Genomic DNA, 18,693 nt, shown 5'->3' with positions numbered 1-18,693 from the left:
CTGTTCTTGTGATTGATTATTGGTGAATCGCATTTTTATAATAATCCAGCTCCGGCAAAGTTGCCCAGTCTGGTCCATAATGTTTTTTTAACAAATTGTCAACATCAATTTTCTTCAATTCTGAAACTAATCTATTTTTCGGAGCAATACTCTCTATTCTTTCACCGAGGTTTTGGAAACTTTGGTTTTTTTTTGTGAAACCTTTGAAAACACCAACATCATTTCTATAATAGGCTTCCCCCTTTATCAAAACATTTGAATGGGACTTGTTCCTCCGTAAAACAAATCTTTTTGCTTTGGCAAATGAAAAATGCCACTGTCCAGGAGGCTTAATGTTGTTGGATAGAGCCTTCTTCCAATCGTACACTTTTGGGCTGAGATTAATCGTGATTCTTTGGTTTGAAAAAATGTTGACGTACTCCTCAGGATCTATTATTACACTTTTTTGTTTGATTTCTTTTTTGATCCTACCAAATACACGGTCGGACGGTAAAAACGAATGTCCTACTACAGGGAATACGATCTCTACCTCTTTTACATTGTGGTTGGCTATCATCAGTAACCAAAAGGATAGCATTCCGATTAGAACAGAATTTTTATTTTGTCCCCCACAACCATCACAAAAAATTTTAACCGTACTCACATGTGGATCATGAATATTTGAAAAATTGACAAGGTAGGCATATACCGCGGAAGCAATTTCATTGGAGCTTTTCCGGTGTTCAACTTCATCCCAATGATATATAAAAACATTTTGTTTCGTTTTCTTGTTCCTTGAGCTTCCCTGAACTATTGTAAAATTGTATTTATAAAATTGTCGGCTGTAGTAGGCACTTTGATCAGGGACACGAGGCAAAGTTTGGTTCTTTTGGCAATTAAAGCTGAACGTAAGTGTCGACCCTTTGTTTTTTTTTAAAAGTTCGTAAAATTGTTTAGATTGTTTCTTCAGTTTCAAGTATTTTTCTTTTTCTATTATTTGTTTCTCTTTTAAATTTTTCCTTAAGAGAAATGCATGTTCTACATTCATCTGACCTGGGACTCCCAAAGCCTAAGTTGAAATAATTATTAAAAATGTTGCGGAAGTATTTCGACTTCACTAATGATTCCAATTTACCATTTTCCTCACATTCTCGACAGTACATTCGCCACATTTTGTTGATATTAAGGTCGGAAGGAAGATAAAATCGATTAGATTTTTCCCTAGAATAATGGTTTTCCAAGCATTTAAATTTAAGTTAATCTCAAAGAGTTCTTTAAAACACAATGTAAATAGAACAGTTGATAACCTAACCTGTTGCTATGGATAAAGATAATGAAGAGAGCGATCCCAGTGGCTAGGAGAGTAACTGAGGATCTGGCTGGATTTGGAACAGACCTTATTTTTGTAGGGCAATTTTCAATATAATTTAACCGCTTTTGGAAGAAATCCTTCCACCTAATGATAATCTAATAGAAAAACCAATTAAAAAAAAATAAATAAAAAAAAATCTTCGAATTGGACTTGGCTGGTTTTGGAATTCTGTATATATATATATATATATATATATATATATACAGGGTTGTAACAAAATTTTAATATCAGAGATACAGATTTTTAAATAGGAATCGAAAAAAATAGATTTTTATTGATGAAATAGTATTTCATGATATTAATTGAAAATATGGGTTGTTTTTCATTTAATAGAAAAATCACCGGCTATTAAAAATGATACAACAGAAGAAATACAACACGCCGTTTGTAAAATATCTTCAAACGATTTGGAAGCTACTGCTAATGCCACTGTATCTTCAAACGATTTGGAAGCTACTGCCAATGCCACTGTTTTTCGAGAATTAAGAGGAGTTTGCACTTCCGGTAAGTAAGGTGAATCTAAAATAGATCAGTGATCGATATTTTTTTATTAATTTGAACAAAATATATAACAATAAAACTATAAATTCTCCCTTATACATTTTATTACTTTATGTCACAAGGTTGTGCCGAAAATCTCTTTAATTATCCATTAAAACAAATTAAATTACAGTTAGACCCCCCGCGTAGGATACGTTCCATCAAAGTACTCGTAGAGCATTATACGAGGTTATTTCAAAATGTAAATAATAGGGTTACGGGAAGATTAATAGAAAATTTGATCTTTCTTCTTTTTCGTGCCGTCTTCTACCGAAGTTTGGCAACTATCAACTTCTCTATTTTCCGCCGCATGAATTTGAAGCTTCTGGTATTTGGAACCATTCGCGTAGCTTTTTCAGCCAGGATTTTTTCTTTCTACCTAACCCTCTCCTACTTGCTTTTTTTCTTCCACGATAAGCTGTAGTAAACCGTATTTTTCATTCCGAAATATATGACCTGGGTAGGACGCTTTTATTTTCTTAATAGTTACAAGCAATTCTAAATCTTTAGCCATTCGTCTCAGAACCTCCGTATTGGTTACTCTATCAGTCCAAAATATTCTTAAAATGCGTCTATACAGCCACAGTTCAAAAGCTTCTAATTTTGGCATTGTTGCTACTTTTAGTGTCCACCCTTCCACACCGTAAAGCACCATGGAGAGTACACAACATTTCACGGTACCAATCCTTAGGTTCAGATTGCTCAAGAGCTTTCTCATTTTTATGAATGTGGATCTTGCCATTTCAATTCTGATCTTAATCTGCAGGGTTCTATTCATCATTTATTGTATATCCCAAGTATTTGAACCGATGTACTCTCTCAAAGGGTTCATTTTGTATTTTTCTCATACCAATTACCATTAATTTGGTTTTCTTTCTGTTGATCTTAAGACCAGCTTTGTCCCCTATTGTAGTTACTCTATTGAGAATCATCTGTACACCGTTAATTTTGATGCCCTTATCACATTCTTCCAGGGCCTCTATAAATATAAGCTCTGAGTACAAGTTGAACTGCAACGGCGATAGAATGCAACCTTGCCTCATTCCTCTAGCAATGCCTATGTCGTGACTTTTCATGTCTCCATATTACTGTTTGATTCCAATATAGATTTTTTATAATCTGAATATTCTTGTTGTTGAGTCATGAACGATATAATAGTTTGTCGTGGTTGATAGTGTCAAATGCTCAAATAATCGATAAAGCAAGCATAAACATCTTTTTATCGATCTAGGCATTTTTTAATCAAGACTTGCATTAAAAAGAGGGGCTCCCGTGTCCCATAGCCGCTCTTCTAATTATGTTCTTATTCTGAAATGAATATTTCTTAAGAATACCTCCAGGGTGTGACTCATTAAGCTTATCAGGCGAATTTTTGGAGTTTGCTTCTTTGGGGAGGGTTAAAAACGTAGATTTCAACCAGTCGGATGGAATTTGACCATTATGTTTGGAAACCTAGCGCTGCCTAAAATTCCGGGGAATCCCCGGTTTGAAATAAAAGAGCGCTATACGAAACAGTGTAAAGCGGGGTCTAACTTTACTTACAAATTATTTTTTCGTTGAAGTTGAACTTGAAACAAACATAAACGACATCAAGAAAACTATTATAGAAGAAATTCAACAAATTAAAAACATATTACGAGAAAATGGTTTCAATTTTCCCAAATTACAATACGATTCGTCAAAATTATCTCGATCAGAAATTAGAGAAAATGGCAACGAAAATGTGAAAATGAAATCTATCAGAGAAATAAATAGTTCGATGTCTAGATTAGAGGAAATCAGTATTTATAATAATACTGCAGTTGATTCTAATAAAGGAGGTATTTTTTTCTATTACTGGAGTATTGGAAACATTCAAAGTGTTTTAACGAAAAGGAAAATGTATATATCCAGTCCAATATTTCATATTCTAGGTGAGTATTTAAATTTTTCTTAGTGTGACAGATTGAATTTCATATTTCAGCGTATATTATTCAAATTCATATCAAATTACGATACGATTTTAAAATCCATATACCTAAAGGTGCACTTTCATGTTGACGCTTGCGGTGATTCCCAAAATGGTCCAGGTGCACCCCCAGGCTTTACAACAGGAATGCACTTGAACTTCCATAGTTAGATCCGATTTTTTAACTTCTGACTTAGAGTGTCCAATGAGGTTACGTGGTATAGTTTTGACAGGAGCGCCATCTTGAATTGATGCAGCATCAAAACTAAACATTGTTCAGCTTTTTGAATCAGGTATTATAGCGAAAAACCTCAAGCTACAATGACAGCGCGATGGTGGTGACAGCCAAAAACAGCTTAATATACATTCCAATTATTCATATTCTGTTGTTTTGTGTATTTTCCTAGGTAATTAAAGTGTTTTAGTGCAGGGCTCCCAGCTTAGGGGTTTTCTCTCTAGATTTAGGGGTAAAATGTGGGATGAGATGTTTTTAGGGGTATTATATTTTTAGGGATGTTTATAACATTGTAAAGTTGCGTAACATAATATTGGATCATGCGCAACATTTCAACCATCCGCAAAAATGTTGAAATTATGTCTATGTCAATATGTATGATTCTAAAAAATCATTACTTGAATGTTTTGATAATTTATGAATAAAAAATTTAGAAAAATAATTTTGCCGAATGAAATTATTTATTGATTACTTGGAATTTATTATTTGTTTAATATTTTATTATTTTTAATGTTTTTCAATTATTTATTATAACTAATAAATTTTTTTAGGAGGAAAATCCCTAGTTACCTATTCTTGGCATTTTAGGAGTTTCAGTTTGGGGATTTAGGGAGATAAATTATTGATCGTTGGCAACACTGTTTTAGTGACTTTCCAGTGTATTGTTCACAACAATCATTGAAAGTTTATTCCAGTGAAGTTACGAAGTTTCTCTTCATTAGTTATTAGTTCACATAGTGTAAAAACTGTCGTTGTGATCACTTGCCTATTAAAATCTCTATGACTAGATCCCGCACCATCTTCTTCACATCTTTGAGTATTCATCCAAGATAATAATGCCCCTGTTTTCCTCACCTTCAAAATCGAGTCCATTTTCACAAGGTGTTGACAATTCTTTAGTAGTTTTCTTTTAAATCAAGAGATCTTCCTCCTATTCTAAGAGTTGCTCTAGAAAATGTAAACTTGAGGGATGAACAAGGAACACGTGTCACTGGTACATTCTTGAAAGGAACAGCATCAATTACAGTCTTCTTAGTATAAGTTCAAATTTTTTTTCGTAAAAATAAGTTTCTTTAAAATAAAGAGAGCCAAATTTTATATAATTATACACCTTTTTTTCAATTTTTAGTCATTTAATTCATTCTTCCCTTTTGTCAATAAGTTTTCTGTCCCAATTCCAATTTCCCGCTACTGGAAAGCTGTGAAAGTTGATTTCAGGTTTGATTTTGTCCAGTGAGACTCATTCCCAGAGTAGATGATCTGCTGTTTTCGTGCCTTGTTCGTAGAATCTGCCATACTCATCGTCTTAAGGTGGTATTTAACGAGGTAGTGACCTTTCAGAAGACAGTCCACAACTTTCATGTCGTTTCTGGTGATAACCTGAAGTTCAGACTTCTTAGTTGATATGGTTATGAATCTTTTCGATTGTCTTAGGCATTGAATGTTTCTCCAATAAAACTCCATCTGATTATTTAGCTATTCGTTCAATTAGTTATTGATGTGGCATCTCATGAGGCCACAGTAGAATTATGGTCCAAGGTATGGAGCTGTTGCCCCTTGTTTAGAAAGGCTGTCTACTTCATCATTTCCTGATAAATCCTGGTGACCTGGAAGCCACATTATGGTTACTTTGTTTTTGTTAGCTAGTGCTTTAGAGTGTAATTATACTCCCAAACTAGCTCTTAATAGCTTTCAGAACCTTGGCTATCTGAGAGAATGTGGATGTGCTTTTTAGAGAGGTTTCTATCCAAACACACCTGAGCACTCCTAAAGGTATGGAAAAGTATTTTGGTACAGAAATACTCAGTCCAGCTCTTTGCGCTAGCTTCGAACCGTCTGTGTACCAAAAAGATACATTTCGATGTTTCGGAAGATTCTTGTTGACCCTTGATTGGCGGTCGTTAATTACCACTTCGAATAGGGTATCTTTGTCCAACATGTTTTACATTCGGTCCATTGGTTTGTCAAGGCTTTCTAGCTTTATTAGCTCTAGAATCCTCAGGCTACCTTCCAGATTACCTGGCTTTAGTTTTACTATCTGGATTAGCCGGTGGTTGCAGGTTCAGTAGCGCCTGTGGTAGGGTAAGTTGACATTGCCTCTGTAATACCTAGATAGTTCAGTCTTTGAATTTTGAGCTGTTGTTTGTTCAGTTTTCGATCACCAAAACTCTTCTTCATCTTATCGATAACTTTAACATTAACCGATCAGAATAATTTACCCATTTAAGCTAAGAAATCAACCAAGCAATTAGTGAATAAACTATCTATTGACAGAGGAATTTTGAGGCTTGACGCCCTTATCTCTCAGGCTGCATTAATTTAAGATAGCACTCATTTGATGCTCTAAGCTAGCATTAACATGAAATTGCACCTTAAAGCTTCCCAGAGAACATTTTGCTGGAATATTATGAGGAAAATACAAAACGCTGAAGCCTCTTGTGGGCCCTTTGCTATAAATTGATTGAATTTTTCAGGACATTCCCTCCACTTACAGTTTTATCCTAATTATTTAGATGAAGAATATTTTGGTATACAACTGAAACCTTCGAGCAAAGGTTTCATTAAAAAACATAAAATATATATCATAAATCAGATTGATAAAAGTTTGGATATTGATTCGGGATTAATGTTTGGTTTTAAAGAGGAGAGTTTATTCCGGGTATCACGAGATGATATAAAAAAATCCGGTTACATTGTTGACTTTTCGTTAATTGTAAAAGTTGAAATTTACTTGAATTCTTAATAAATACATACGTACCATTTAGTTTTTATATTCTTATCTTTCGTTTAATTAACTCCCTGATGATGAAACATAGTTATTTGGAATATTTATTTGGTGTTTAGTTGCCATAGTCCCACAACATAACATTCATAAACTAATTCATTAATGGATACCATGTAATTTTTTTTATTATTATTGACCATAAATCGTAGCAAAACCGTTGAGGAAACTTTGGTTACTTTTTTCTACTATAAATATTGTTAACATTAAGGAAGTTTCGAAAATTGTATCTTCTTCCTTTTTCCCCTGTGGTTTTCATTTCCAAAAATATTCTAATGTCTCGGATTTGACACAAAAGTGCCATGCGCTGATAGAAGAGAAAGTTCAAGAAGGGAAAAATAAATTAAAAAAAAAAGTTTTTGATTATATATTTGAATTCAGTTTTTATTTACACGAACATCAACACAATTTTTTATTTACAAATAGTCTTAAATGAATTTTACAACAGTTCAATACACTAACATACAATTCAAACATTTCCTCTAAATTATTATAACAGGTAATAAGTTAAAATATAAATATGCACCCTCACCACCACCTTATCGTTTCACATACAAATTCTGTTTGCTTATTGAACAAAAATAAAAAAAATTATGAAATAAACAATGCATATAAAAATTGCTATAACACACTGGGTATTATTTTTACTGAACACATTGTTTTATAACATTATCTGGTCCTTCGAGCCTTCCTATCCGGCCAGGAAGTGTAATTATTTAACTGTAAGTTCTGATATGATGTTAATAAACATCAATCAAGTAGCGATACAAGCCCTACTAACTGAATTACAGAATGGTGTTCAAAGGTCAGAATGCTATGGAGGTCCATTATTGAGGAGATCAAAACCAACGTAGGGGGTATAGTGCTGCATGGTAAAGTGATTAATAAGTTAAAACATGTACAATATGTACCATCACTGTTTCTCTAACATTACACTAACGCTTCAAATCGCAGTATCTGGTCCCTTGAGCATTCATATCCGGCTCGATGGACCAGGAAGTGTAATTATTTAACTGCAAGTTCTCATATAATGTTAATAAAAATCCAACAAGTAGCGATTCAAGCCATAGTATGTATATCTGAGCTTACTAACCTAACCAAATTTTTAAATCACACCACAAAGATGCAGATCTATTCGCTCAGTAGTCTCATACGATGAGGAAACATGAACACTGACATATTACTTATCAAGAAAGATTAAAAAGATGCGAAAGGAGTCATCAGGATTCAGGAGGCGTAAAAGTGTGTGAAGAATTGAAAATCTGATGCGACATCTTACAAAATCAATTAGTTTTATCAAAGTTCGAAGAATCCATATTCAACGTAGAGAAGATTTCAGAATGTCAAAAACAATGGAGAAAAGGAATGCCAAAAATGAGTTATGTACCGTCGCTACCCCTCTAACATTTCACCAACGCTTAAAACCACATTATCTGGTTCTTCGAGCCTTCATATACGGCTTGATGGACCAGAAATAGTAATAATTTAATTGCAATAATGAGAATATACAATGTGTTCAATAAAAAAAAACAATACTAATATTCAAATTAAATAAATATGTTGATGGTATAAAAAAAGATAAACTAAGTTTGACATCACAGTTTACATTTGTTGCCTTTTCTTGTAATATTTATATACGGTTGTACCAAAGGATACATTTCGTGGCTACTCTTGAACACGGTTACGTCATTTATGACAGAACTTTTACACGTTCCGTGTGAATTTTCGGTTGAGTTTAAGCCAGCACCTCCTTCTGCTACGGACACAACTTGAACTGATAGTTTTTTACGTTTTTCGGCGTTGCTACTGAGCATTTCCTGAATTAAAATAAATTATATAATTTTCACAAGTAGGTATATTAAGAAAAAAATTTCTATCAAAATTACTAGTCACTAGCGTAAATTAATGGATAGTGTATGATTACCACTCAAAACACTAAAACGCAAAGGAAAATACGATTTAAATGATTTCGTGTGGTTTAAAATACAATATTTATTTAATAAATTGATATTTTGCATTGAAACACTACACAAAGAGTCCAAGTTACATAATTTGGTCCTTTGAGTCATATATGAAGACTCGAAGAACCAATTATGGTGAATATTCAACAATGGTTACAAAAATTTCAATTTAGATACTTTTTTATGTTATAAAAATGCTTTTTCTTGATATTTCCAATTAAATTATAAACTATATTTACCTTATAAAATTCGATTATGTCATTTTTGGTGATAGATCTTAAATATGCGACCTCAACGTTCGCCCTATCAAAATGGTATTGCTGTGTCGTTATTTCCGACCAAAAACGATTCGTTAAAGCATTCAATTGTTTGGGTTTTTCTAATCTTTGAGCAGCCCAAGCTTCGCGATGCTTCACAAAATCTTCTTCGGACATTTCGATGATCTGAGTCTAAAATAAATAAGCGAATTATTAAAATTATTTGAAAAGACTGTTCATTTTATTATATTACCAGCATGCTGTCTAAAAATGCTTCTATCCTCGAATCTAAGTAATTTGGATGTCTATCAGATTGTACAATTATTCTTAATCCTTGTACACCGTTAGATCTTCTTACTCCGCTGAATACTATGTAACCTAATTGTTCCTGAAATATGTTGAAATTATTCTTATTTAAATTATTTATTTACGGGAATTAATATATATACATATATATATATATATATTAAAAATAATATATAAATTTCAAATTTATATATTTTATATATATTACAAATTTTCTTATTCTTTCATCATTTAATCACTTTATAGTCTACTTCTTTCTTTATTAAGATGATATATTTGTCAAAACGCACGTGGAGGGTTAGAGAAAGTGAGTAAATATTTATTTATATCTCCAATTAAGTATTTCAACTGTTGCCTCCTATATCAAAATACCGATTCTATTTTCTTCTTCTTTCTTCATTTTACCACCTTTTAGTCAAGGCAGATCTCCAAACTTTCTTAATCGAGTGAAACGGGCGGTTTTGAGAGAATTTTCAAAAACAGGAGCATCCTCCACACATATTGTGATGCATGTGATACTAGCTTGGCCAGGAACTGGATAATGGAACCACAAATCTTAAAATATTGTAAGCTAATGTTAAAAAAGCAGATTATTTGTGGTAACGACTGAATTTCGTTGAAAAAATCATATTCAGAAAAGCCAAAATTGGTAGATGAAAAAATATCAATTTATAACAAGAGTGACTTTAGAAAAGAAAAAAAATGTTTATGAAGAAGGTTGCATTGGGATAGAGAAGTCAAGTTGATTTTAATGAAAAAAAGAAATTACAAATCCCATTTATTTCCGATAAAATGAATGCAGTTATTTATCAAAATGTTTATTAGATTGTTGGAGAAAGAGCAAATAATTTTTTAGCAAGACATCGTGCCAACTCATACTGCACTCTCTACTAAACGGTGGTTTAGTAATTTTGGGAATTAAATTTAGGCTAGTCCGGATCTGAATCCAAAATTTGTGGGTAATTATGGCAAGGGAAGTCTAAGAATTGATGAGCTCGAAGAAAGAATAACACTAGTTTGGAAAAACAGCAGAAGTTCTTATTACTGAAGTAAATTTACTTATTGAAGAGATAGAAAACTTTTGAGTTAATACTTTTTCAGTTTTTTTTATTTTGTTCTAAATGGAACTTAAGCTATCTTTTGCCAGTTAAATTCCAAAATAAATGACAAACTAATTCAAACTATGTAATCTCTTTGAGTTTCTATACTTGAATCATTTTTTGGATCTAAAACAGCATTAGGGGATAGATATAGAGATTATTATGGTTTATTAATTTTGACTATTGTCTTCTTTTTTATACAGTAATAATCACCGTTATTTATTTTTCCTTTTTCAAATAGTTAATTTTTGTAAGATTGCAGCTTATACTTTTTCATAGGTTTTTTTATTTTGTTCTAAATCGAGCTTAACCTATCTTTTGTCACTCAAATTCCAAAATAAATGACAACCTAATTCAAACAGTTTGTTCTCTTCGAGTTTCTATATTTGGATCATTTTTTGGATCTAAAAACAGCTACTAGTCACTAGGGGCTAGATTTTGGAGATTATGGTGGTTGCGGTTTAGTTTACATATTGAAAAGTTATGCTATTGATTTTAAAATATGAGAAAGGATAATTATACAAATTCAAATATTGGGTTAGCAACAAAGTAATCTTTTGCCATCTTTCTTTCGGCTTCATAAAATTTCCGCGCTCATAAAATTTCTGGTTCTTATCAGCAAAAAACTGAACCCAGATGTGTGAGGCCTTGTATTATCATGGTAGAATACTAAACCTTTCATATTTGACAATTCTGGTTGTTTTTCTTTGATTTCTTCATCCAATTTCATCAATTGTTGACAGTAAACATCAGAATTGATAGTTTGGTTCCTAAAGCAGCTCAAAAAACATAACAGCTCTAAATCCCACCAAACTGACAGCATGGGCTTTTTTTTTGTTTTTCAGCTTTTGATGTAGTTGTTCATCATATTTGCTCCATGATCGTTTTCAAACTATGTTACTGTACAGGACCCATTTTTCATCACCAGTGAAGAGTCTTCTCAAGAAAGAGTTGGTTTCATTTCGTTTAATGTGCATATCACAAATGATGATTCTTTCAATTTGTGAGGTACCCAAATATCAAGCTTCTTAACTAGTCCAAGACATTTTAAATGTTTTTCAATTGTTGTATGCGAAACATGTAGCCTCTTCGCTACATCTTGAACAGTTATATGACGATCCTCTTCTATTATGAGTTTGATTTGGTCATCATCCACTTTAGTAGGCCAACCAGAACGTTGCTCATCTTTGAGGGAGACATCTCCAGGACGGAATTTTTTATACCTGTTCTAACACGTTCTGTTAAGCAATCACATATTCCTTTGTGAGCCACAGCAGCTTTCTTTCCTTTACGGAAATAAAAAAGTAAAATTAACCTACAGCTATTAGCTTTAATAAAAATCACGCACCACTTGCTTCTGAAGTTACGTCAATGTGACCAGTATCACGTGACAAACGGCAAAGTACAGCTCTAACACACTAAAAAATATCTTAAACAATTTACCTTAGTCCGCAAAATATTGAAACAAGGTTCTTGAAGAATCTGAGCAACCAATTCGAGTTTCATATTATTTTCTTTGGATTGCAATCCGCATTGATAATATAACTCGACGCAGGAAGATTTGTGGACGTCGTTTTTAACTTCGTAGGAATATTGACAACCGTCTTCTAATTTTAATTCTCTGTTGAGTAGTAACTGCCTAGGAAGTAAGGGAGACATATTCATTGATGATGTTAAACTGTCTTCGATTATTCGAACAAGTTCAAGTGCCTTTTCTTTATTAGCGTTACCGTGGATTAGGCATTCGATGTGCATCTTGGATAGTATTTGAGGGATGAATGCTTCCAATCTTTCAATCGTCATTTCTGAAATGTATTAAAATTGAAAGAAATGCATAATTCAGAATTTAAAAATAAATAGCATGAAAATGCTGCTACTATAAGTCAATGTTTATAAAATCCTCAAAAACTGTTTACAGGGAAGTATTAACGCGGAGATAAGAAAGTAGGTTCGGTATTTTTGGAATGAATATCGTATATAAAGATTTTGTTACCTATAAATTAGAGAATTAATAATCGATGGGGTACACTTACGGTCAACAGCTGCAAGAAGTTCTTGTTTAGTCCACGAATGTTCCGTCAATAAAACAGTCAAGTAATATACAGCGTGTTGGTAAGGTTGCTCCGCCGCGAAATTTTTCAAATTTCTTACATACTAAAACAAAAAAAAATTTCAATTATTATTTGTTTTATTTTTATATAGTATTGAAAATCTGGTAACGTCGAAACTTTTTTTTTCATAGATTATCAAAACTACTTACGGTTTCTTTAATTATGTTGAATCTTTTAGGATCTATTTTGAAGTTTGTCAATTTTTCCATGATTTTTTGCAAAAATATATGTTGTTTGTTGTTGTAACCGCCAATGCCCAACTAAAATATTATACATATGAAGAAAATTTCGAAAAACTAACAAATTTTTGGGTCTTACAATTAACCCGTATTTCGTGTTAATCAATTCCCACTTCAGTCCAGCAAGTTCGGCAGCGTACGCATATTCATTCAAGGCGTCTTTGAACAATTGTACCAACATGTGCGTCAAATTACAATTGAGCGGATCTAAGTAAGCCAGAGGACTGAAATAAACAGGAAATTTGAAATAGGGTTTTCCTCGTAACATATAAATCAATAAATAAAGGATGCTGTATACAAAAAACCAAGTTTTATAGCCAAATTTCCAACCTTTCCATTTTTCTATCTTCCCTGTTAACGATGACTCCTTCATTTGATTGAATTTTTTTTATAGAAACATTTTTTCTGGTCTGAACAGACCTACTAGTCACTAGAGGCTAGATATGAAGATTATAGTGCGAGTGGAAACAAAACAAAGCCATCTTATCAACTTGTGGAAGAAAATTTTTTTTCTTCCGCATAAGGTATGATGCAGGTGAGGGTCTTATGGCAAGTACCGTTCATTCACTGCGAGTTCATTTTATCAGATCTTCGGGCCATTTACTTTTTAGTCTTCTTTCTTGCAGAGGGGGTTGCTAGCGGTTAGCACAGCGGTCTTTATATTTGTTTGCGTTGGTTTTTGTGACATTGTTGATGAATGATATATTAAGGTCATTGTGGATGGTTAAATTTGAGATATACCATGGAGCGTCGAGCAGAATTCGAAGAATTTTGGATTCAAATGACCGGAGAATTTTTGTGTTTAAAGGATTCCCAGAGCTCAATTCCTTATGTCTATACAGGGATAAGGATGGTTCTGTATTCTTTTGGTAGCTTTTCTATACATATTTCTGATTTTTATGTCTAATTGTTTTCTTTTGGTTTTGATGGGTGTGTTCCATGTAAGTCTTCGGTCTAGATGGAGGCCTAGATATTTCACTTCATCTTTCACTGAATTATTGTTATTATTAATGGAAATTTGAGGGATGTCATTTTTTGGTCCAGGAGTGTCCAGATGGTTTTGAAGACTTTCCGATGCTTGAGTTGGGTTTTTATTTGATGAAATCACTGCTATATCATCTGCAAACGTTGCTATAAGTATTCGAGTATATCGAGTGTGACAAGTAGATACAAGAACGGCCCCAGAACTGCCCTGGGGTACATTTGAATTTATTTCATGATAGTCTGATAGTTCTTAAATACATGCAGTAATAGCAACTGTTCATGGTTTTTTCTAATATTATATTAATAGTATATTGGGTGAACCACGAAATACAGAGATTCACAACTTCTCCAGTTGATTATTATGTTATTGCTTCCTTTTTTATTTATTTTTTTATGATATCTTCGTAATGTCTTTCTATCTCTTTCAATTTCAATTTAAGGTTTTCCATGATAATTTTTTTATACAACCTCCTCTTTTGGATAACCTCTTTCTCTTCGAACCAGGACTTCTACATTTTTATTGATATTATAAATATTATATAGAGCTACTAGTCACTAGAAGCTAAATTTGGAGATTAAGGTGTGTACTGAAACAAAACTAAGCCATTTTATCAACTTGTGGATATGAAATTTTTTTTCTTCTACATATGGAATCATTCCAAATTTTCTTCTTTCATCAGTTCATAAATACACAGTTAATTGTTTTTCAAAATATTTTATCAAAATATGTCGTGGGTACTACAAATTACAAAGATCATAATTAAATTGTTAGGTTTTTCCTCCCTCTAGGTTTAGATAACGACCAATTTTATTTAAATTTATAGTGGTGAAGTCAACTTCACATATTGATCCTAAAGATCCTTTTTATCTTTCTTGAAACTCTCCAAACTTCAATTTGGATCATCATTCATTTTGTTGTTTAGGTTCCACTATGGAAAAATGTGTTAATAATTTGGAGATACGCATTTCCATGCTTAAAAGCTCTTGTAAAATGATGTGAACACTCAATGATATATTCATAATGTCTATTATCTCTTTCAATTTCAATTTAAGGTTTTCCATGATGATTTTTTTTATTTAACCACCTCTTTTGGGCAACCTCGTTATTGAGCATCATCAGTGATATTTCGACCACACATAATAGTCGTTTATTAGAAAAAAAGTCACCATAAAATATTTTCGGTTCTATTTCAGAGGTTCAAAAATTCTAACAAACAAACTATTGACGAAAATGAGCTTGAAACTTGATAGCCTACCATGGGATAAGCTGCGATCACAAGAAAAAACCATAAAAATATGGTTTGGTAACCTCTATCCATTAGATTAGAAAGTTATTGATGAATATGTCACAGTTCCAGTTTCCAATAGATACAATATGAATTACCCTGGTATTAAGAAAAAAATAAAAATAGGAAGAGCTGAAATGGAACACACAGAAAAAGTTGAGAGAGAAATATAAGAAAATTAGGTTTATAAATATAAAAAAAAATTATTTCATGATAAAATAATTACCTGACAAAATCGCACATGAGATTCGCTTTGGGAAGTAAAAATTGATCATCCTGTTTGAACCACACTCGTGTCAAGGCGGTGTCTTCTACTATTACTGGAAATTCGGTTACCTAAAAATTTTTTTTATTTTAAAAATACACATTGTGACTAACCATCGATATACTTACATCTTCATCGATAGGATACAAACTAAAATCGTTGGGAATGAATTCGTTCTTTTCCGGCATTTTCAAATCCGGACATAATCCTGCTTCTTTCCATCTCTAAAAGTTCATCAGATATGTATATTCGAGTATAAACTGGTAGTTTTATAAATAGAAGTATTCTAATCTTTAGATGTTTTCCTATTGGAGGTTTAATGCTATTAACAAATCATATAAATACTTTTTGAAGCCGCCATGTATATTTAAGATGAATATCCCTCATGATATAATTTCATTGAAATGAATATACAAGATGGAACAAAAATTGATGCTAATAGAGCTAGTAGAACTAAAAGATGAGGAAAACAAGGGCACTTGATAATTAATTTTTTTTTAATCGTTCTGTATATTTCAGTATGAGCATTTCTTGTTATACGATTTTTTTCATATAAATTTACATGATAGGATAATGAGCGATGGTAAAGAACTAATATATTTATAGAAAACTAGAGATGGGAAAACTAGGGTAGTTAACATTACAGAGTAACATTTCAAATGATACTATTTTCTCAAGTTAATATGCCAGAGGAGATAATAATTAATGCTAATAGAACTGGTCGAACTAAGGAAACCTTCTAGAGATGGGGGAGCAGGGGTAGTTAATAAGTACTATTTGAAGCAGTCCTGAATTTGACTGAAATTTCGGATTTGACATTTCAAGTGAAAAGATTTTTTTTCAGAAGTGAATTTGTAAGATAAGACAACACTCGAGGCTAAAGAACTAGTTACACTAAGAAAAGCTTCTAGAGATGGGGGATAGAATAGTAGCTAATAACTATTATTTGAAGGAGCCCTGTATATTTAGGAGTTAAAATTTCAAGTGAAACGATTTTTTTTTAGAAGTGAATATACAAAATGGGACAATAATCAATGCTAAGGAACCAGTAAGAATAAGAAAATCTAAAATTGGAAGTAATAGCGCTTGTTAAAAACTAATTTTTGAAGTGACCCTGTCTATATCAGTTTAACATTTAAAGCACTATGATTTTTTTGAAGTGATTATACAAGTTGGGACAATAAGTGATTCTGAAAAACTAGTCCAAGCAAGTTAGGGGAAACGACAATAGTTAATAACTACTTTTTGAGATTTCCCTGTAGATTTTAGAATAAACATTTCCAGTGAAACGATTTTTTTTCAATTTAATATGCAAGATGAGACAATAATCGATATAAAAGAACCAGTCAAGCTAATGAAATCTAAAGACGAAGGAAATACTGCTTGTTAACAACCACTTTTTGAAGCAACCCTGTATATTTTCGGGTAAACATTTCCAATGATACGATTTTTATTGCAGTGATCTGATCTTTTACATATGAAGGGGAAACGATAAGTAAAACCCTCCAATTTTTTTTAAAATGGAGATATAATCTTGTCAGTATATCGTTCCAAAGGTATCATTTTCAAATTTGAACCAAAAATTAACAGAAAAAATATAGAACCTTCTGATTTTATAAATCACAACAATATACTTAAAATTTATAGGTTTAGGTTTTTATAATAAGAAAATAAAGAAATAGCTAACTAAAATGACGATCATCACTATGGTGAATGAATTCACCTAATTCGAACTCACTCGATTTTTTTAAAGAGATATGTCAACAATATTATGTCTTTTATCAAAGAAGACGAAAAATCATGAAAATTCTATTATTTATACCTGTATTGTTGCATCGGGAATTTTTTCTTTACGATATTTAGTTCCATACCAGGGTTCTTTTTCATCTAAATCTTTTTCAAACTTCTTAGCTATAACAGATATCCTAAAATAAAAAAAATCACTTTTTCATTCGTTAAAAATTTCAAAACCACTACAAAAAGTAATGAATTAAATTGGTTTACAACAACCAATGTAACATTTAGAAAACAGTTATTATCCTGAGATGAGTTTTATTATTAAAACTTACCTAACTTTCTCCGGAACGAAATTTTTCCATGTATCTTCCACTAGATCCGGACGCCATTCGTTCAACATGTAATTTGCATATAAAACATCTTCCATTGGATATTCCTAATAATAATTGATACATTAAATACCATATAAAGAAAAACTTAATAATAACGAACCTGTAAACTATGTACTAAAGAAGAAATATAACCTCTAGGCGATTCTTTATCTTTAAATCTGAATATCATCTGAGCTATGTCTCGATTTTCATCTTGCACCCATTTTTGTGGACCTTCTCTTTTCAACATATTCAAATACTGAAAGTTTTCCAAAATTATCAACAGTTTAGTTACACGAGAAAAATTTTACGAACCTGGAAAACTAATTCAACAATCTCATCGACATGATTAATACCTTCTTCAGTTAAATCCACTGCCACCGCAAAGAATCCTATACCTCGTGGAGCAGGTTTGTTTCCTGCTACTAAACTGTTAGACCATCCACGAGCTTTTAGTACTGATAAAATACTTCCCGGACCTTCGTGTCCCATTAAATGACTTATATAATGACTAGGCTAAAAGATAAATATATCTTTCATTGCAAAATTTGAATTTATTTCCATAAAAATATAATTTGCTTTAAAATTTCATGTTCTCATTTACAACCCCCCCCAAAGAATCAAACTGCTTATTGTTGAAAAAAGAAAAGCAATAACGAAGTGGCACAGAGGCCAAAAATTCATATAACCAACTTAGCAACACCCTTTAATGAAAACTGAAACAAATGCATGCTACACCAAATCCAACAACTTAAGGAAGAAGCAAAGAAGAAAAAGTATAACTGTTTTCACGACACCTATCAGAAGTTTTCACCCTTCTTAATTATATTCCAGATCAGATTATCCAAAACTAATCAAATAGAAATCAAGATACATACACGATAAATATAAAGTTGACAAGTCCAAAGGAAATGAAAGTAACAATATGCTCTCCTGAAGAACAAGAATTCTCTAAGCATTGACATAATAACACCAAAAATGGGATCGTGATGCTAACCTATATATTTAAAAAGATTTTAAGACTGCAGTACTAACCAAAAATAATAAAAAAATCTCAAAGAAGATTTATCGCAAAACTTTTTATATAATAAAAGTAGCCTTAGAAGAAGAAAAGTATTGCTTGCTATTTAAAATCAAATGGACTCTTCAGATTTTCCTTTTCAACTTACTAAAATCATATTTATAAGACAGAATCTTTAGATCAAAAATAATAGACAAAA

At 32.1% G+C, this 18,693-nt stretch overlaps 1 protein-coding gene across 2 annotated transcripts in view; it reads right to left on the bottom strand.

The window, feature by feature from the left end:
- Positions 1 to 7,210: 7,210 nt before the first annotated feature.
- Positions 7,211 to 18,693, bottom strand: part of LOC130897495 (insulin-degrading enzyme) — a 30,215-nt gene continuing 18,732 nt past the window's right edge. For both annotated transcript variants that reach the window (XM_057806388.1, XM_057806389.1), the window contains 13 exons: positions 17,789 to 17,989; positions 17,595 to 17,732; positions 17,435 to 17,538; positions 17,188 to 17,290; positions 15,494 to 15,589; positions 15,327 to 15,436; positions 12,910 to 13,054; positions 12,741 to 12,851; positions 12,514 to 12,634; positions 11,924 to 12,285; positions 9,328 to 9,462; positions 9,057 to 9,266; positions 7,211 to 8,673 (listed from right to left, as the gene is read on the bottom strand). In XM_057806388.1, the coding sequence (XP_057662371.1) occupies positions 8,452 to 8,673; positions 9,057 to 9,266; positions 9,328 to 9,462; positions 11,924 to 12,285; positions 12,514 to 12,634; positions 12,741 to 12,851; positions 12,910 to 13,054; positions 15,327 to 15,436; positions 15,494 to 15,589; positions 17,188 to 17,290; positions 17,435 to 17,538; positions 17,595 to 17,732; positions 17,789 to 17,989 (2,058 nt within the window). In that variant the 3' untranslated portion in view covers positions 7,211 to 8,451. The remainder of the gene's footprint in view (positions 8,674 to 9,056; positions 9,267 to 9,327; positions 9,463 to 11,923; positions 12,286 to 12,513; positions 12,635 to 12,740; positions 12,852 to 12,909; positions 13,055 to 15,326; positions 15,437 to 15,493; positions 15,590 to 17,187; positions 17,291 to 17,434; positions 17,539 to 17,594; positions 17,733 to 17,788; positions 17,990 to 18,693) is intronic.

The sequence above is a fragment of the Diorhabda carinulata genome, chromosome 8 (genome assembly GCF_026250575.1).
Source record: "Diorhabda carinulata isolate Delta chromosome 8, icDioCari1.1, whole genome shotgun sequence".
Lineage (NCBI taxonomy): Eukaryota > Metazoa > Arthropoda > Insecta > Coleoptera > Chrysomelidae > Diorhabda > Diorhabda carinulata.
The sequence above is the reverse complement of the archived record's forward strand: the minus strand, read 5'-3'. Positions and strand labels throughout refer to the sequence as shown.